General features: G+C 42.5%; 1 protein-coding gene across 1 annotated transcript in view; it reads left to right on the forward strand.

The window, feature by feature from the left end:
* LOC124606720 (BMP and activin membrane-bound inhibitor homolog) overlaps positions 1 to 20,620 on the forward strand; it is a 269,434-nt gene extending 248,814 nt beyond the window's left edge. The window contains exon 4 of the mRNA XM_047138750.1: positions 18,197 to 20,620. Coding sequence (XP_046994706.1) covers positions 18,197 to 18,687 — 491 coding nt within the window. The 3' untranslated portion in view covers positions 18,688 to 20,620. The remainder of the gene's footprint in view (positions 1 to 18,196) is intronic.
* Positions 20,621 to 21,803: the final 1,183 nt, after the last annotated feature.

Below are 21,803 nucleotides of genomic sequence, written 5' to 3' on the forward strand. Positions count from 1 at the left end.
GTGTGATGTCCTTAGGTTAGTTAGGTTTAACTAGTTCTAAGTTCTAGGGGACTAATGACCTCAGAAGTTGAGTCCCATAGTGCTCAGAGCCATTTGAACCGGTTCGGTACGCGGGCGCACCGAACGGTCACGTTTTCGAAACAGAGCCCAAACATTATTCAGTAAGCATTTCGAAAGCGATGCCGAACGGTCCTAGAGGACCGAAACGCTGTTGTCAGTTCTTCTCGCACCAACCAATGAAAAGCAATCTGCCTCAGATCTGCGTACGCGCACTGCAGCGCCACAGCGGCACGAACTCGGAAGCGGCTAGCGGCCGACACAGGCGTGCCACTCTTCACAGTACCGAAGAGTGTGGTTACAGTACGTAATACTGTTCAAATTTCGCTGGCCATGGGCTTCCATGAATGCATGATAACGATAGAATATTCACTGTGTTCTGGGAACTATCGTAAATGTCACATTATCTCATTTTATTCTCATTCTCACGACGTCTTGTTTCGGATTTGACATTTCCGAATATGACTTAAGAATGGAGTGTAGTACCACATTGTACAAATCCATCTATAGAAATACCCGAAAAATTCGTCATTTTTTCTGTTTTCCGTCGTTCCATAATTGCTTGAAAGTTCATAGCGGTACGTTCTGTCCATGCAGCTAATTGAAGGCGGCTGTTCATTTCCATACGAGTTTCGCTTCCTTTATTCGTGATGATGCTTCACAAATAAAAGAAGCGAACCCGTATGCGAATAAACTGCCTACAATTAGTTACATGGATGGCACACATCTTTAGGAACCCGAAAAATGTTTAAGAGAGTGTCAAAGATTAAGAAGATGTATAGAATGTGATTGTAGCTCGCTCCTGGAGATCCAAATGATGAAGTAGCCTACTTCCCTAACTGATGCATCAACGATTTGGTTCATAAAAACAAAATTTAAAAAATCGCCTTTTCGAGAGCGTGTGGCGAGTGCAGCTACGGAAGTTCATTGTAGTTCATAACAAGGATCTGATGAATCAAAATGTTTCATATACGGTGATATAGTCTGAAAATGTTGTAGCGGAAACCTTTCATCTCTGACTACTGTTGTTAACGATTCGATCGCAGCTAAATAGTTGAGACAAGCTAGGGTATAAAGACGATTGCTGCTAGTTTCATTCGCAGTAATTTACGTTATCCTCTTAGATTCCTGTCTGACCACACTCTCGGAAATCGCTACGTATTCCGAAAAAAAATGTTGAATTATTTGTGACAAGAAGAAATATAAATGTCACTGTCAGTTGTTTCACGCACAGTAATTTCATGTTTCATTTCTTGAACGTACGGTAGTCACGAAATCGGAGATATTCGTTACTGAGAAGGCGCGCTCTTACGTGTAAATTACAATGGATATTTCAGAAAAATGCTTAACTTTTACGATTAACGAAGCCTCAGAAGGTGTTGCAAACGCGAAGAGGATAAAAAAATTTTTTGCATTTAACAGTATACGAACCTACGTTCTTTAACACGGTACTTCGTTGCCTTACCAACTTCGCCACTACAGCTTGCGTGGTAGTAGTGTTTTTCTTAATGTAATTCCAGTCGAGAGAGACGCAGACTGACTTCGTTGCCGAATGATGCGGGTGTAAGCCGTAAATGTATGAAATGTTGGAAGGTTTCCTCTATCAGGCTTCTCAGAATTCCTTTGCAACGTTACTTAAAAGTTTTAAACGCGTTTCGATAATTAATAAGTAAACCATTTGCGAAAAAGAGTACGCGAAATCACTCGTAATTTCAACTAACACTCATGTAATATAGGTAAGCAGAGCCGATGTCTTGATATTTAATGATCTTTAAACTCTGAATTGCATAAAATAACAGGTATTTTTAGAGAACATTGACCGAAAACTTTTTTTTATGTTGTAATCATTCACAGTAACAGCCTAACCTAACTGCATTTCTAACAAAGGAAAATAGTTTATTATGAATTCGTTGTGTGATGTCCTTAGGTTAGTTAGGTTTAAGTAGTTCTAAGTTCTAGGGGACTGATGACCATAGATGTTAAGTCCCATAGTGCTCAGAGCCATTATTATGAATTCACTTTCCAATTGGACGTGTCCTGTGGTGATTCTTTAGTAACACAATCGCTAAATCCGAAGTTTAAAGCACTGAATATGTTTAAAATAACATTATACGTGTAAATAAGCCACAGCTAATCGAACGACAGGTCCATACCGAAATCAAGTTGTCGAAAAATCGGCGGGAAGACCGTTCCGTAACAGGTCTCAGAAGCTTACTGAATAGTAAATTCGGATAAAGAACCGAAAATGACGTCACTACCGAGGCTAACCTACTGCACCGATCGGTATGAACGATATAGAATAGGGCCCCAGGCGACGTTTCTTGAGAGTGGGGGTGACACTCGCTAGATTCACAGCATTCAGCACCGTCTCATTTGTCACACGATTCCTCCATGTTATACGTAGAATTTTTCATAAGCCCCACAGATGTAAGATGTTGAGCTTAAGTTCTTGTACAGCGTATGATGTCCGGGTTTCAGCACCATACAAGAGGGTGCTCATCACACATGCTTGATTGATGATCGTCCCGTAAGGTATTTCTTGTCCCATACTCTTGTGTGGAGCTTCCCGAAAGTGTACCCCGCTTTGCTAATTGTTGCGTTTATTTCGTCGTCTAGAGGGAGACCTTCCGACACTAACGAACCAAGGTAGCAGAATTTGTCCACTACATTCAACAATGAGCCATCTGATCTTATAGCAGCCGTATCTGTGTAGGCCTGTCTTGCGCCATAATCACATTCTTCTTTATATTCACAGACATGGAGAAGAGTTTGCATGGAGTGCCACATTTGTCCATAAGCCTTTAAACGACGTCTTGAATATGTGTGGCATCGCCAGCAAATAAAAGGCTACTTATAAAATAAGCCCTCACGATAGCGCTAGAATCTTAATAACGACGTGTTGTAAAGTTTCCATTGAGCGCTGGCATGTAGATCGATGCCCAAGCTACTTTCACAACTTCGAGAGATAACGAGAACAGTATACCAAACAAGGTAGGCGCCTCTACACAGCCTTGACGGACTTCTCTTTGCACTAGAAATGGACCTCATGTCCTTCCTCCAAAAACAACACCCTCCAGAGCTTCGTGAAACGCCCTGATCATCTTCAAGAATTTTGGAGGACAACCTAACTTCACTAGTAAAGTTACAGACCCTCCCTGCTGACTGTGCCAGATGCATTATGACGGTCGATAAAATCAACGAACAATGGTGTCTTCCGCTCGCAGCATTTTTTCTCAATTTGTTGGAGTGTAAATCATATCAGTACTAGGTCGCTGGGCTTGAAAGCCACATTGAGACTCAGGGCATACATGCCAGGCTTGCTTCTTCAGTCTGCCCAGCACCACAAGTGCAAATGCTTTTCCGACGACACTCAGCAGCGAAAATCCGCAGTAGCAACTGCAATCACCGCGATTGCCTTTATCTGTGTATAAAGTGACGATTTTGGAGTCGTGCATATCTTGCGGCGCAGTATCCTTAGCCCAACATTCCAGTAAAAGGTTGCAGAGCACAGGGAGGAGAGGAGTCAGTGTGATAAGTTCCGTGTGGGTGGTGTTCAAAAATGGTTCAAATGGCTCTGAGCACTATGGGACTTAACATCTATGGTCATCAGTCCCCTAGAACTTAGAACTACTTAAACCTAACTAACCTAAGGACAACACACAACATCCAGTCATCACGAGGCAGAGAAAATCCCTGACCCCGCCGGGAATCGAACCCGGGAACCCTTGTGGGTGGTGTCTTTACCTGCGCACTTCCCTCATTTTAGCCGCGCAGCAGCTCTCTAAAGCCCCTCCTTAGTAGGCAAGGCGTCCAGCTCGGGGCAAATTTACGACCGAGAAATATCTCCTGTTGGTTCTGGGCTAATGTTGACCGCATGTGAGCAGACGTCGCATCGTTGAAACTGTCAATTAGAATCTGTGATGACTTCCATCGATATCCACAAGTGAGGCAGTCTTCTTAGGGTTGGGCCCGATGGTCCTTTTGATACCCGAATACGCTCCGCCGATGTTTCCACCGTCGACGCAATCCTGTATCCTTGTGCAAAGTTTCTCCCAGTATGTGTTAACGCAGTTCCTGACTGTTCGCTGAACAATTGCCTTTGCTTTACTTAAATCTCTGCAGGCAACGTTGCAAGAGATTGAGTGCCAGTTTATAGTTGGCTGACGTTAGAATCAAGGAGGGGGTTTCAAGTCATAAACCTAAGTTATACTCAGCCGATTAAAAGTATCAGTTTCACTGAATGAACATGTGGATTTTTTTTATTTTATGATTTGAATGCCAGGCTTTCTCGCGCTCGATCGTGCGTCCTTATACACCACTGGCCATTAAAACTGCTACACCAAGCCGAATTGCAGATGACAAACGGGTATTCGTTGGACAAATATATTATACTAGAACTGACACGTGATTACATTTTCACGCAATTTGGGTGCATAGATCCTGAGAAATCAGTACCCAGGACAACCACCTCTGGCAGTAATAACGGCCTTGATACGCCTGGGCATTGGGTCAAACAGAGCTTGGATGGCGTGTACAGGTGCAGCTGCCCATGCAGCTTCAACACGATAACACAGTTCATCAAGAGTAGTGACTGGCGTATCGTGACGAGCCAGTTGCTCGGCCACTATTGACCAGACGTTATCAATTGGTGAGAGATCTGGAGAATGTCCTGGCCAGGGCAGCAGTCGAACATTTTCTGTATCCAGAAAGGCCCGTACAGGACCTGCAACATGCGGTCGTGCATTATCCTGCTGAAATGTAGGGTTTCACAGGGATCGAATGGAGGGTAGAGCCACGAGTCGTAACACATCTGAAATGTAACGTCCACTGTTCAATGTGCCGTCAATACAAACAAGAGGTGAGCGAGACGTGTAACCAATGGCAACCCATACCACCACGCCGGGTGATACGCCAGTATGGCGATGACGAATACACGCTTACAATGTGCGTTCACCGCGATGTCGCCAAACACGGGTGCGACCATCATGATGCTGTAAACAGGACCTGGATTCATCCGAAAAAATGGCGTTTTGCCATCCGTTCACCCAGGTTCGTCGTTGAGTACACCATCGCAAGCGCTCCTGTCTGTGACGCAGCGTCAAGGGTAACCGCAGCCATGGTCTCCGAGCTGATAATCCATGCTGCTGCAAACGTTGTTAAACTGTTCGTGCAGATGGTTGTTGTTTTGCAAACGACCCCATCTGTTGACTCAGGGATCGAGACGTGGCTGCACGATCCGTTACATCCATGCGGATAAGATACCTGTCTCCTCGATTGCTAGTGATACGAGGTAGTTGGGATCCAGCACTGCGTTCTGTATTACCCTCCTGAACCTACCGATTCCATATTTTGCTAACAGTCATTGGATCTCGACCAACGCGAGCAGCAGTGTCGGGATGCGATAAACCGCAATCGCGATAGGCTACAGTCCGACCTTTATCAAAGTCGGAAACATGATTGTACGCATTCCTCCTCCTTACACGACGCATCACAACAACGTTTCACCAGGCAACGCCGGTCAACTGCTGTTTGTGTATGAGAGATCGGTTGGAAACTTTGCTCATGTCAGCACGTTGTAGGTGTCACCACCGGCGCCAACCTTGTGTGAATGCTCTGAAAAGCTAATCATTTGCATATCACAGCATATTCTTCCTGTCGGTTAAATTTCGCGTCTGTAGCATGTCATCTTCGTGGTGCAGCAATTTTAATGGCCAGTAGTGTTTATTACTCCCAAGCGTAGAACAAGACTGGCATACAGTTTGGAATCTCTGGTGTCACCGCCAGATACCACACTTGCTAGGTATACGTCGGACCCACGTGTCGCCACTATCAGTGGTTGCAGACCGAGCGCCGCCACACGGCAGGTCTAGTCTAGAGAGACTCCCTAGCACTCACCCCAGTTGTACAGCCGACTTTGCTAGCGATGGTTCACTGCCTACATACGCTCTCATTTGCAGAGATGACAGTTTAGCATAGCCTTCAGCTATGTCATTTGCTACGACCTAGCAAGGCGCCATATTCAGTAATTAGAATGAATTCTGAACAGACAATATTGTGAATCATGTACCGTCAAGAGCACCGTTCATCATTAATGGATTAAAGTTAAGTATCAAACTAATTACGTCTGCTTTCTGAATACTCATTTCTTGTCGTGTTCCAGACATCACGTCAGTATAGTTCTTCCCTCCTCACACCAGCCTGCGTGAGCTAAGACGAGTACATTTCGGCCTCCTCTAGTAACACGGTGTTGGCTCTTCTGCCAACACAACAGAATCTAGTTCCGTTGTTCGTCACACCAATCGCTGCAGTACGCAAACAACAGGTATTTGAATTATCAGGCTTCTGTCGAATGCTTCCGTGGCAGCTGCATTAACTGTAGAGTAATTACAAGACAGTATAAGATTTATGATCTCAATGCGGAGTAAGTAAAAAAAAAATCCTTTTAGATACACGGCGTGGTCGTGGAGCACGCCAAACAAAAGGAGAAGGAGGGGGATGGGTAACATTGAGAGCAGTGCGGAGTAGAACGGGGAAGCAGAAACAAGGATGAGTCGAGCGGTAGAACTGGCTCTGCTGTCGTCAGCAGGGGTTGATCTCGTAAATCATGCCGGGGCCAGTTATAAATTGAATATTAGGGCCGTGTCGTGCGCCGCCGTCCCATTGTTCGAAGCGGGCTGCCATCAATATGGACCTGAGGACGGCGTCCGGCCCGCCTCAAAACAATAACGCAGCGCTCTGACCGCGCTGTAAATCAAAACACGCTCTGCTGCTAAGGTCCGCGCATGCGCGAGGGTGGCAAGCGTCTCATTGGCTGCGACCGCGACCGGTAGCGTTCACGTTTCCTGCGATCTCCGGTAACTCGTCCACAATCATGCCAAGTTCTGCAGTTGTATATAGTTTCTAACGGACAGCGTAGTAATTGCTAGCTGTACACGGCCACGCTTTACTATGGCTCAATCTGCTTAAATGGAAAAGAAAGATACGAAAAGCAAGCGTTTCTAATATTTACGGGTATTGGATATATATGTCCTAATCTCCTTCTCTCTCCTGCCTCTGGCAATTTCCCCCACCAGCTTTCTATGTCCATCTCCCCTCCCTCTCCATCAACTCCCTCTCCTCCTCCTCTCTTTGCCCATCTTCTCCTCCCCCCTTCTCTGTCCCATGTTCTCCTCCCCTCCCCCCCCCTCTCTCTCTCTCTCTCTCTCTCCATCTCCTCCGGCCCCCCCCCCCCCCCCCATCTCTGTCAACCTCCTACACCCCATTTTCTACGAGATTAGAGATTAGATTAGATTAGATTTTCGTTCCATAGATCCGTGCTGAGGAGGTCCTCGTGGATGTGGAACCTGTCAATTTTTCTTTTTTTTTTTTTTTAAAGCTGAAATAACAATACTAATAGTATGAATATATATAATACATCATTTGTTTCTATTAAAAAATTCGTCAATGGAGTAGAAGGACTTGGCCGCTAGTAAGTCTTTCAGGCTCCTTTTAAACTGATCTTCATTTGTAACTAAATTTTTTATGTTTGTTGGCAAATTATTGAAGATGAGTGTTCCTGAGTAGTGGACCCCTTTTTGAACTAAAGTAAGTGCTTTCAAGCCCTTGTGCAGATCATTTTTGTTCCTGGTATTGTATGTATGAACTGAGCTGTTTGTTGAAAAAAGAGATATATTATTTAGGACAAATTTTTTTGTGGCGGCGTTCGTAGCGACAAGCAATTCGCTGTAGAAACGGCTTACGAAGTCACCGCCACACTTTTAATAGCGGGCCGACCGGTCCGCTGGAACAGTGAACAGAAAGATGAAAACCCAAACACTCTGATTAAATAAAAGTCGGTACTTATCTTTATTAATGAAGATACAGAAACACAGTAGTGAACTCCGTGTCTACAGAGATCTGTCTAGTTCGAGTCGGAGCGGCTAGGTCAGCGTCGGTTGACGACAAACAACAACTCTGCTGCGATGAACACACAACTGACTTGCAAGTACACAATTCGGTGGCGAGTATACAACTGAGCGGCGAATACAGAACTGTCCTAGCGCTCGCGACTCCAGCGCTTAAGAAACCAGAAGCCAGCGGTGGCGCGCGCAGACTTGCGGCGATTTCCTGTCTCGCTGGCGCTGCTTATGCGGACGGCGTCCGGACTTTGATGCTGCCAACCTTTTGGCAGCGGGCTCGGGTGGCATTACTGGCTAGGATATAACAAATTTCATTAAGGAGTAAATATACTGAGAGGCAGTAGTTAGTATACCCAGTTCTTTGAAGAGGTTTCTACAGGACGTCCGTGAATTTACTCCAGAAATAATACTTATTACACGCTTTTGGACTCTGAAAACTTTTGTTTGACTTGAAGAGTTAACCCAAAGTATTATACCATATGACGTTATGGGATGAAAGTAGGCAAAGTATGCAAGCTTTTTCATTTTTATGTCGCCTATGTCTGCTAACACTCGAATTGCAAATACAGATTTGTTAAGGCGTTTCTGCACTTCTGTGGTGTGCTCCTCCCAACTGAATTTATTATCAAGTTGTAATCGCAGGAATTTAAAACTGTCAACCTCTTCTATCTGCTCTTCTCAATACTTTATGCATATGCTGGGAGAAAAACCTCTTACAGGTTCTGAATTGCATATAGTGAGTCTTTTAGAAGTTTAATGACAGTGAGTTGGCTTTAAACCATTTATTAATATCAATGAAAATATCATTAGCAGATCTTTCTAGAACTACACTCGACATACTATTTATTGCAATATTTGTGTCGTCTGCAAACAAAACGAACTCTGCTTCTGGCAGTGTAACTGTTGAGGGTAATTTCTGAAAGTAAGTTTGTAACGGTAACACTGACCACCTTAAACGGCAATCGATGCTAGCGTTAAACCTCTGCGAGGAATTTTTGAGAAAGTTGTGACCGTGAGATAACCTAATGGAAACAGAACAATCAAACTGGGATTAGTTTCCGAAACACTCTAGTGCCAGGAATAGACGTTCTCCCAACATAAAAGCAAGTTGTAACATTACATATTACTGTCGGTCGCCAGCCTAATTAGGCATCCTTGTGTCAAGCAATATCATAAAGCAGTGCTAAGGCTAACCTAACCTTCCTTGACATACACACACTAAACTCTTTCTTTATATCTGCTCACTCTACAACACAGCAACCTAACTTCCAGATAAATGAACTACTAACTTGGAAGTAAGACAAACAAATGGCCAATGAGATAGCAAACAGTAACATATGCCTCTCAACAACACGTACCTTAAACGAACTAGATGCAACAGTTTACAAAACCAATCACCAACACACATGAAACTAGTAGCAATACTAAACAGGGAAGAGCATTAAATGATTAAGATTTAAATTAGATGGTCTGTTAATGATCATATTCTGTAACATCATTGATTAGTACAGGGTCTCTATGCCCGTGCGTTAACCAACTTATATTAGAATAGCTAACACAGTAAATATCACTTTCTTAAACTCGGACGGAAGCCATTAAACAGAATGCAAATCTAACTACAATGGTTCTGAAGGAGCCTTTGCATTGCTTCACTAACGTAACTAGCCTAGTACATGAGGGCCCTTAAACTTTCATGATTTTAAGAACCGTGTTCATTAACAAAACTACACAAGTGTGTGTGAGAAATGGTAAGTATCCTCATCAAAAATTATTGATTAAGTAAAGCACAACAAACTATAACTCTTTAAATAACAAAAGTGCTTTGATAAGCAGTCGTTTAACCTACTCAAAACATAGTTTGCTGTGCAAATGTCAACACAAGATTAAATTTAATTCAAATACTTATTCATGGAATGAACACTTATAAACTTTGGAATACTGATCAAAGTGCATAAATGCAACAATTAATAATATTTTTCACTTCGGACCAATTTTACTATTTTCAGGCAGCTTTTCAAGTAAGGCAAATTATTTAAGGAAATGACTGCTGATTGATTTAAAAATGCACTGGAAGTGGAGTATTTCTCAAACTATAAAACTGAACTTTAAACACTATAACGCCACACATTAGAAAAAAATCATAACTATTTTTACAGCTCCCCAATAAATCTTTCCTAGAAAAAAATCATAACTATTTTTACAGCTGCCCAATAAATATTTCCATATTAAATTACGACACTCGGAATTAAATTCACTAGGATAGGATTCCTGTCCAGATTTGTGATCTGGGATAGTCACTGGTGTATGATAGAGTTTTTAGCAACACCACGATTATTATTAAAATCAACCACACTTCACAATTACCTGGTCCATTTACAGAGCGCCAGTTGTTAACAGTTTAGTGGAAATCGGGTGGTACTGATGCGTAATTTGCAGTGGCTGTCAACATGGCGGCGATGCAGTCATGGCATTACTGTTGGCCTCGCCCTGTCCAAATCTTCTTGGCGTCGGAATTATATTTTTATAGGGCCAAAAACCATGCCATGATAATATATCACCAAATGCAGCATCCGAGGCCCATAAACACTGCTCTTAAGCTCCTCTGGCCTCAAACCTCCAAGAATATAAGCCACAATGATCCGCCCCTGCTAGCGAGATGTTAACCACAGCATGGCTCAACCCAGACTCCTTACCCGTGACGAAGGACGACTTGCCACTTGCGCGCCAACCACAGCTCTTCCACTCTGCCAGGCTACTTCCGTATCTGCGGGGCTTCCCCACACCTTTTACATTCAAACCTAAGTTCCGTAACTATGTACCAAGTCAATTACAGTACATTGTATAACAATCATTCCAGTAGTTATTTAAATCCACAAGCACAGATTAAACAACATCGTTCAAAAAGTTCACATAACTGAAATATGTGTACATAGTCAAAGAATTTCCGTGACAGATATAACACTCTACATAAGCAACACTACAAACTGACATATAAATATCAATATGGGCACAAAATGGTCAAAAATAGGCGTTACGAGTTCCGTTTTCATTTTTCTCCACGGCACTGCTACGATCGCAGTTCCGCTCATGCCTTTGGTCCAAGCAGAACGGAATGACACCATTGCGAGCTTGCTCTGCGTTGTGTATCGGTCGTAGTGATTGTTTATAGTGGCATAGTTGATCGAAAATCCTGCCGCGCGCGAACTGAGATCTGTGGTTTCTTTTCTGAATGCTAAGAACGTTAAACCATCGACAAATCTGCGTGGTTTACGGAGAAAATACATTGAGTGCTTCAGTGGTGAGTCAGACAATATTAGGAAGGGCGTGATCAAATACATGACGAAGAACGAAGTGGATGTCTATCTGTAGTTTCCGATAAACTGTTTGCTGCAGTCGAAGAAATGATTAAGAAAAACCTTAGGTCTACGATTAAAGTTATAGCTCGTAAACTTCCACAGATTTCATGGATAGTAATTTATAAGATTATTACTAAAAAAGTGGGTTTTCATAAACATTGCGTACATTGGGTGCCTAAACTTATTAGTGAGAAACACAAGCAACAACGGACGAGCAATGCACTTGATTTTTTGACACGCTACAATGCCGATGGCGACAAATTTTTATCGTAGATAGTCACGGGGGATGAAACTTGAGTTGGTTATGACGACCCTAAAACGAAACGGCAATCGATGGAATGGAGGTACACTTCGTCCCCAGGAAAGGTTAAACCCAAGCAACTCCTGACATCCCGAAAACTCATGTGTACAATGTTTTGGGAGAGACAAGGCACTTTACTGACCAACTTTTTTACCACGAGGTGAAACAATCAATAAGGATGTTTAATGCGAGACGTTTAAGAAATTGCCCCGCGCAATAAAGAACAAGTGCAGAGGAAAGCTCTCAAAAGGTGTGGGTTTCATTCACGACAATGCCCGAACACACACTGCGAAAGTGACCAGAGCTTTGGCTGGTACTCTTTTTGACATCCTCCGTTCAGTCCCGACCTCGCTTTTCATCTCTGTCGGCATCGGAAGTCATCTATCTCTTGGTGGCAAGCGCTTCAGTAACGATGAAGAGGTAAAAGAACGAGTTACCTCATGGTTGGCAATATGGGTGGCAACATTCTATGACGAAGGAGTGCATAGAGTTACACCACACTATGAGAAATGCCCGGAAAGTTACGGGGTCTATGTTTAAAAGTAGTGTAAGTGTTACAGGTTTTTGTGAAATAAATTGGTTTCTTTATCTGCATTCGATTCCTTTTTTATTACCATCGGAACTTACTTTCCGAATTTCCTTTGTATGTCCACTTCCTCCGATCCCTCTGTCAGGCCGGCCGGAGTGGCCGAGTGGTTCTAGGCGCTACAGTCTGGAACCCCGCGACCGCTACGGTCGCACGTTCGAATCCTGCCTCGGGCATGGATGTGTGTGATGTCCTTAGGTTAGTTAGGTTTAAGTAGTTCTAAGTTCTAGGGGACTGATGGCCTCAGCAGTTAAGTCCCGTAGTGCTCACAGCCATTTGAACCATTTTGAACCCTCTGTCCGTCTCCTCTTCCTCCCCCCCCCCCCCCCCCCCTTCTGACATTGACCCTTGTTTATTGTTATTGTAAAGTCAGATTCTGTGTTAGCATTCTAATCATAAATCAGTTATCCACAAATACATCTTTCCTGTTTGCCAACAACGTTTCACTAAAAAGTATAAAGTCTATATGTGTCTAAATGTTTAGTACAGCAACATGAAAAACTCTTAATTAAATCGGAAAGGTATATTTTGACATTTTTGGTAAGAATGTTTTCCCTTAATATAAGATATATATTTTTATATTATCTGTATTAAAAATATACATACATTAAAGTATGTTACCTAAAAACACGGCCGTATTAGAATTCTACGTTATGTCAAAATCACAAAGCAGTCGGTCAGGAATTTTCAGAGACTAACGATTCTGAACAAACCAACATTTACATTTTATAACGTTTCCTCTTTTGTTACATATGTATTACACATATATCAGGCAGCGTTCCTGAAAACACGTGAGTATTCGAATGCAATGTTGCTGTTAAAATTTCAAAGCAATCCGCGAAGAACTTCCAGAGATGTGAGATTTTGAAAAAACTAACATCTGTGTTTCTAAATATATAGAAACTGTGAATACTCCTAATCGCAAATATCCGAAAATTATATGTAATATAATTTACAAAAAAATCTCAAAAAGTTACATGTACATCATATGTTAAAGAAATAGGTACCTAAATCATGCCTGTATTAGAATGCAAGGTTGTATCAAAATTTCAAAGCACGCGGTCAAGAGCTTTCGGAGATTAACGATTTTGAACATATTAACATTTTTATGTATACAGATTGCACTGGCCACATTCGTAGCCGAATGGAATTTCAGAGGTGCCATGCGACATCTGCACAGAAATAATGACGAAGAAGGAAAAAGAGGTTAGTGTCACCTCCTTCCCTGCGGAAGGACGCAGGTTCAATTCCCGATACTTCGTCAGATTTTTTCTGAGACGGGGAGGTCTGGTATGGAGCCCACTCAGCCTTTGTGAGGCCAATGAGGAGCTGCTTGAATAACGAAGCAGCGGCGTCATCGGGATTCATCTGGTGACAGTGATGGCTGGAGGGATTGGCAACATCCTGACCACATGCCCCACGATCATCGAGCGCCCCTCGTACTACCTTGGAGGCAGTAGGAGACTGATACCTGAGAGGTGTTTACTGTTTATTGCACTATGCCTTTCAGATACTGCAAAACGCTGGTGTCACATATTCTGACAACAGTGATACTCCAGCAACGGAGACGGAACACATAACTGAATGTAGACCTACCCATAATTCCTACATCTACGGCAACACCTAAATATTATAGGCCATTCCTGAAATTCGATTTACGAAGTGTTCGGTTGGTGTATAAGTTAGTAGCATTTTTGCATAAGTTTAATAAACACAAGATACGCACATAAAAAGGACTTTAGTCTTCAATAATGTATTCTCCTTCAGTATTTACAACAGTCTGCCAACGCCGGGCTATTTTTCCGATTCCTTAACTGCAGATATCACGTTGTTTTTAGGCAAAGAACTCAGCAATGTTCGGAGCTCATTTTTATCCGTAAAGGAAGTTTTTTGAAGGATGTTCTATAGAGAGCGGAAAAATAAAAATCTGAGGACGCACTGTTTTCAAAAATCGAAGAATATTTGAAAGATGATCTCTTGCTGTATCAGCTTGCAGCATTTTTGTGTGCTGTTTTCAAATATTTTATTATGCAACAGACAAGAGATATTCCTAGCTTGCATACGAAATTCTCAGAAAGTTTTTAATCAGACCGAAGTCCTCTGATTTTTGTTCATTTAATAGTTTTTCTTGATAACTTAAATATGTACGCTTCTGTATCCACTCCTTCAGACAAATTTATTTTTTTCTCATATTTTTATTTCTCTTCGCGATTTTTCTTCGATAATAATAATGCAACAACGATGGTGACAGCTCTGATTTTTAAGCACTGCACCGCAAACTTGCACTTGCTTGCCTCAAGACGCGACTGTAGTCGAAATAGTTCTGCAAATACGAAACAGCAGTCTCTGTGTAGTTAAGAAGTGCGAGGCACTGCAGAGACTACAGCCGTGAAGAAATACAAGAAATGTATCCGCAATTATTAATATGAAACACCATCGGCTGTATATGGGCATGACAACAATGAAAATTTGTGCCAGAGCGGAACTCGAGCCCAGATTTCCCACTTTACGTAAGCGGTCACTTTAACAGCTGCGGCCGTCCGAGCACGAATCACCCAGACCAAAGCTTCCACATTTCATCCGTGTGTCGCAACCTGCACTCGTATATTACGTACATTTCCGTCCAGGAAGCACGTATTTATTGAGAGTCAAGAACCCGATAGTTGCGAATACATACGAAACAGCAGTGCTGGTGTTATGAAGAAGTAAAGTGCACTGTCCCTTCAGACACGCACGCATGCATGAATATGTCCTTCCTGGACACGAATGTATGTAACATACGAGTACAGGTTGTGACGCATAGACGACGAAATATGGAAGTTTGAGTCTGGCCATGATTCGTGCACGGATAGCCGAAGCGGTTAACGCTATCTCTCATGTAAAGTGGGAAAGCTGGGTTGAGTGTGGTCCGGCACAAATTTTCACTGCCGTCACTCCAATATACAGCCGATTGTGGTGCATATTTGCAATTGCAAATACATTTCCTGTACTTCTGCAAGTATTTGCTGGAACTTCCTGAAATTAACTTGCCAAAGCGACTGCCGAAAGTAAACTCGGACAAGTTTTTGTTCTAATGTAAACACCTTAGCAACTGCGGAACTTACTTGCTAGTGGACACACGCCTTTAGAACTATTGGTTTCGACATTAAATGCTCATCCTTTATCTGAGTCGTTTTATTGTAACAATATTGGCGCTATACGATTTATGATTGGTCAGTATTTCACACAACTGTTTGGCCAGTAAGTATCAACGTCACTATCAGTGTCACATTGTGCTCATGCAGGAAGGCTTATCATACTCAGTATTTCTGCAGACATGTACTCGTTTCGGATGTTTAGTGTAGTGCCCGTATAAATTTTTATGGTTGCTGCTAACGTCCACATATTTTCGTTTTGGGAATTAAGATCTTTCGATTCTTCTTTTAATCAATAGTTTATATACTTCTTAATTATGTTACTGTATTACGTAATTTGTTATTTGTTTACTACCGATCTGTTATGTTAGTAAAGCCGAAAAAATCGATTTATATTGCTTAGAGTTAATGTTTCGTCTGGATGTAAAAGTTTCTGAATATGTGGCTGCAACCATTAAGTGTTATTTTCTTGTTTTAAGTGGCTTGATTTTGCAGATGTATCATGGACTTATATGGAAGAAATCTTTGTTGGATAAAAACATTGAAATTGTTGATGAGAAGCGTTTGATCAGTTTTACCCGCCCGAGTAGCCGAGAGCGCTAACGCGCTGCTTCCTGGACTCGAATACGCCCGGCGGATTAACGACAAAGGCCGGTGTGACGGCCAGCCTGGGTGTGGTTTTTAGGCGGTTTTCCTCATCCCGCTAGGTGAATACCGGGCTGGTCCCCACGTTCCGCCCCAGTTTCATGCATCGTAGACATTTGAAACACGTTCAAACTATTTCACGATTTACACTAGATGCAGACAGCTGGGGTACACTGATACCCTGGGGGTAAGGGGTGGGGGCAGGAAGGGCATCTGACCACCCCTAAAACTAACCTTGCCAAATCCGTTCTAACCAAGCCGACCCTGCGATCGCTGCAGGACTCTGGCGTAAGCAAAATAAAGAAAGCGTTTGATCAGTTTTCAGATTTAAAAAAATTTATAGCCACATATGAACCAAGCCATAAATAATGATGCAAGTACATTGAATAGTACAGTAGTAAGAAACAGTTTAGTGATTTAATTAAAATTGTGCAGTTCTTCGCAGTGCCAGCCCACAACGCTTGTGCTGAGAGGTTTTTTTCCTTAATACGGGAACAGTGGACAAGGAGAGAAATAGACTGACACCTGAATCTGTAAATGGGATTGCAATGGTTAAATTTGAGTGTAGACATTTGAGTTGCAAAAGCTTTTTTATATATTTGTGTCAACAAAAGGCAGTTTTAAGAAAGATTTGGTCCAGTGCAAAATATACATAAGACTGGAGCTGTAAAGTAATGTAAATACACTACTGGCCATTAAAATTGCTACACCACGAAGATGACGTGCTACAGACGCGAAATTTAACCGACAGGAAGTAAATGCTGTAATATGCAAATGATTAGCTTTTGTGAGCATTCACACAAGGTTGGCGCCAGTGGCGACACCTACAACGTGCTGACATGAGGAAAGTTTCCATCCGATTTCTCATACACAAATAGCAGTTGACCGGTGTTGCCTGGTGGAACGTTGCTGTGATGCCTCGTGTAAGGAGGAGAAATGCGTACCATCACGTTTCCGACTTTGATAAAGGTCGGATTGTAGCCTATCGCGATTGCGGTTTATCGTATTGCGACATTGCTGCTCGCGTTGGTCGAGATCCAATGTCTGTTAGAACAATATGGAATCGGTGGGTTCAGGAGGGTAATACGGAGCAACGTACTGGATCCCAACGGCCTGGTATCACTAGCAGTCAAGATGACAGACATCTTATCCGCATGGCTGTAACGGATAGTGAAGCCACGTCTCGATCCCTGAGTCAACAGATGGGGACGTTTGCAAGACAATAACCATCTGCACGAACAGTTCGACGACGTTTGGAGCAGCATGGACTATCGGCTCGGAGACCATGGCTGCGGTTACCCTTGACGCTGCATCACAGACAGGAGCGCCTGCGATGGTGTACTCAACGACGAACCTGGGTGCGCGAATGGCAAAACGCCATTTTTTCGGATGAATCCAGGTTCTGTTTACGACATCATGACGGCCGCATCCGTGTTTGGCAACATCGCGGTGAACGCACATTGGAAGCGTGTATTCGTCATCGCCATACTGGCGTATCACCCTGCGTGATGGTATGGGGTGCCATTGGTTACACGTCTCGCTCACCTCTTGTTCGCAATGGCGGCACTTTGAACAGCGGACGTTACATTTCAGACGTGTTACGACCCGTGGATCTACCCTTCATTCGATCCCTGCGAAACCCTACATTTCAGCAGGATAATGCACGACCGCATGTTGCAGGCAGGTTCTGTACGGGCCTTTCTGGATACAGAAAATGTTGGACTGCTGCCCTGGCCAGCACATTCTCCAGATCTCTCACCAATTGAAAACGTCTGGTCAATGGTGGCCGAGCAACTGGCTCGTCACAATACGCCAGACACTACTCTTGATGAATTGTGGTATCGGGTTAAAGCTGCATGGGCAGCTGTACCTGTACGCGCCATCCAAGTTCAGTTTGGCTCAATGCCCAGGCGTATCAAGGCCGTTATTACGGCCAGAGGTGGTTGTTCTGGCTGCTGATTTCTCAGGATCAATGCTCCCGAATTGCGTGAAAATGTAATCTCAGGTCATTTCTAGTATAATGTATTTGTCCAATGCATTTCTTCTTGGTGTAACAATTTTAATGGCCAGTAGTGTACGTGAAATGTGTGTAATAGTTTTATTTTTTGCTTGTTTCTCATGTAATAATTTTAAAGGATTGAAAGTGTCCTTTTTTTCATCCTAAAATACACAAAGTGTCCTCTTTTTTGCATTCCAAATTACGGTGAACCTACCTCCAGGTGCCGCTGGGAACGCGAGTGCGTCCGCGCGCGGCGCGGCCTCGCCCGAATCCACGGCGTACGCGAGCGGCGAGGTGTGGCTGAAGGCGGCGACCATCGCAGTGCCGGTGTGCGGCGTCGTCATCCTGGTGGCGCTGGTGGCGGCCGCGGTGCGCATCCTGCGCCGCGACGCCCGCGAGCTGGCCGCCGCCTCCGCCGCCTGCAAGGCGCCGCCGCTGGCGCGCTGCAAGGTGCCGCTGCTGCCCTCTGCCGCCGCCGCCGCGCACCACCACCATCACCACCACCACCACCACAACCACCACCAGGAGGCGGCCGAGCGCCGTCCCGACAAGAACGAGGCGAACGCGCGCCGCAACCGAGCCGCGGCGCACGCCAACCTCTTCCGGGGAGACGACGCGAGCGGCGCGGGGCCCGCAGGGGAACCCCCGGCCAAGCTGTACCACAAGGCGGCCATCACGTGGCGCGCCGACGGCTGCGCCTGCCCCGTCTAGCAGGGGAGGCCCCGCCGACACGAATACCAATTCAAAAGTGGAGTCTTCAAATTCAACAGTCCAGTCTCCCCAGTGCGCTTACCATACTAAAAGCAGCCACCTCAACTGTCATGTTCTGATTTCGTGCTGGTGACTCTTGAATCAGAATGGTCTAGGTGCCATTGTTTCTTGCCAGTGCGTGGAGGATCCTGCATACGTTTCAGAGCAAGTACACGAACCTTCACTTACTTACCTCCGTGTACTGGCTATCGAATTAGAACGTGGTCTGAGAAATGTCTAAATGACATCCTTGAGGAATCTAAACATGTTGTAATTTCTTTCTCCTGGCCTATAGTTAGATTAGGTCTATTCCATTCCTGATCTGTCTTGGGGCTGTAATTTGAAGCCAGGATGAGGACATCACAGATTAATTTTCCTCTCGATCAGATTCGCTTTTCTGAAAAAATGAATATCAGCAGAGAAAACTGCCTTGGAAACCCCGGAGTCCTTTCCTCCATAGGTATCTACAGGTGTCCCATCATCTTGTGATACCAGGGAACATCACAGGCAACATCCCAATATCAACTGCAATTCTTCAATTACAGGGGAAGAAAAACTCTTTTCTCTTTCATTTTGTGGTTCTGTTTCAGTTCTGGATTTTCTAGATGAGTGAAGTTGCTGGAATGATGAGGTAATCTTGAAAATGTGGCTCAATTAACTAAGTGAGAACATGGCAAACAGCAAAGTGTAGCATATTTTGCATACGACAGTGCTTTGTTTTATTTTCTTGCTGTCTGCATACATACATCAGATAGATACCTTACACTACTATGCATTGCTGCTTGTAAATGTATCAGATCATTTAGTTAGACATATACAAATGCAGCTATATGTTTTCGATGTTGTGTTTTTGACTTTCCAAGTCCTGCAAGTTCGTATTAATTCCATTCATGTTAGTAAAAAGGTATATGTTCCATCTTACACTGAATTCTTCCAAGTAATAGAACATTTTGAAATGTGGCATCATTAGAGTATGTTAGTATAACCCAGCAAAAGTAGTTTTGCCTCTGCACTTGGGGTACTGGCTGTCTCTCCCACGGACATCTTTCGTTTCTGGGCAAATATGACAATCTTGGTCATGAAATTCTTTTAACTGTATCTGTCCCATTAACAAGAAGACGTATCTATGTCTGTTTTAACTGATGCTGTTTTTTACTGCTGATTGGAATCAGTGTGATAAAATCATTGGCAATTTGTTATACCATTGGAAATTAGGATTATATAAGGAACTGCAAATAACTACTATTCTACATTAATTCTCCTTCTGACTCATCAACTGTCAATCCATCATGACCTCCTATATATTCACGACAATAACTTGACTCATTAAGTCATGGATAGGATACCCAGTAAGACAGCAATGAAAAACTTTTTAAATGTCATTCTCTGTTCAAAAAGCTCTTGTAGCTTGCACAGTACAAGATATATACTTTTTTAGTCAACACTGTAATATATATGTACAACATTTATTTAGGTACATTTATAACCATTTTATAATGTGAATATATATCTATACACATTGTAAACTGTACATTAACAAATATTTAAAAGACTGTATAGGATAAAGGAAATGTACATAAAATAGTTTATCAGTTGGACTTCACTTGAAAGTTGATTTGTGTTTGGGTAAAAATGTTCCAAGACACAAACTCTGACTTTAGTGCATCACCTTCATGATTAGTGATTTGTGAGTAAGTGGCCCTACGTTTTGTGGTCTTTCGTTATAGCATTGACTGAAGAATGTCATTAATAGTGGGGCAGTAGTAACTGTATCTGGAGATCACAAATAATGCTGTGATAAATAAATATGATTTTTACATTTTAGATGTAAATATATACATTTTTGTTACTATATATGTGTAAAAAGACAATAAAAGAAGTTAAATTTTTCTTATACTTATTTTTCCTTGCCTCATATTGTACAATGTTGCTGGACACATGAAATTATCAGAAAATAAAATAATCAGTACATAGTTAATAACAGTTTTCATACAAAAATAATTTACATTATAAATAAGATATTACACATAACTAATTGGCTACTCTAATCATATTACATACCATGTGGTGACAGCTAGTCACAAATGGCAAAATATGTGCAAAGTAAATTTCCCAAAATAATAGTTTCTTGCTGCCTCACTTTCTGATATATGTAGCTTACTGATCACATGATTGGAAATGAGCCAGCAAATATGACACACTTCCAGTTTTAAAATTTAAGATGGAATATGTAACAATCCATCCCTGATCAACTCAAAAAAATTAACAAAAGTTTTTCTACAACTACTCATTCCTGATTGCAATGCTATCAATCTCAGTGCTAGTTAATTACACAAAACATTACTCAGGAAGAGGAGAGTTGCTATAAAATCAAAGGAATAAAAAACTGCTTGGTTACATTTACCTGAATTGTCCCATAAAAAAGAGAATCTTATCTTGATTGTATGTGAAGATTTGGTTTTGTTGAATCTAGGTATCATTTCTGAGTTGTAGTTATGTTTTTATATGCTACAATGCCTGTAATATGTAAATCAGAATTGCACTTGGGACATTCCCTGCAATATTTGATAAATATTTAGAGGAGAACTTCATGTAATAGTTCTGATACTGATTGGTATGGATCAGAAATTACTGACTTGCTTGTCAGGAGTATATCCCCATCTTGATAACTTCTTTCTTCTCTTGTGGATTCGTCTCCTGTGCAGTTTGGCCTGTGTTTGAGAGAAAAACTGTGTTTATCTATGTCCAACAAGCTACCAAATAACATAAATCACTTTTTGAAGACATACATGTATTCTTCAAATGGCTCTAAGCACTATGGGACCATCTGTTGTTCCAACTCAGTGCTGTGTGCTATTCCATGAACTGCAGCATGTATCTGAGGTGAGTAATTGCCAAACCAGCAGGTTCCACAAATTGTCACCATATGCCAATGCCACACCTTCTTGCAGGAATGCTGCTTCCATCACATGCATCAACATGCCCAAACAATAAAAATTTTATGCACACTATGGATATCCAAATACACCTATTATTAATTTTTAACAGTATGTTTGGCAATCATCATTCATTGGTAC

Source organism: Schistocerca americana, chromosome 3 (assembly GCF_021461395.2).
Source record: "Schistocerca americana isolate TAMUIC-IGC-003095 chromosome 3, iqSchAmer2.1, whole genome shotgun sequence".
Taxonomy (NCBI): domain Eukaryota; kingdom Metazoa; phylum Arthropoda; class Insecta; order Orthoptera; family Acrididae; genus Schistocerca; species Schistocerca americana.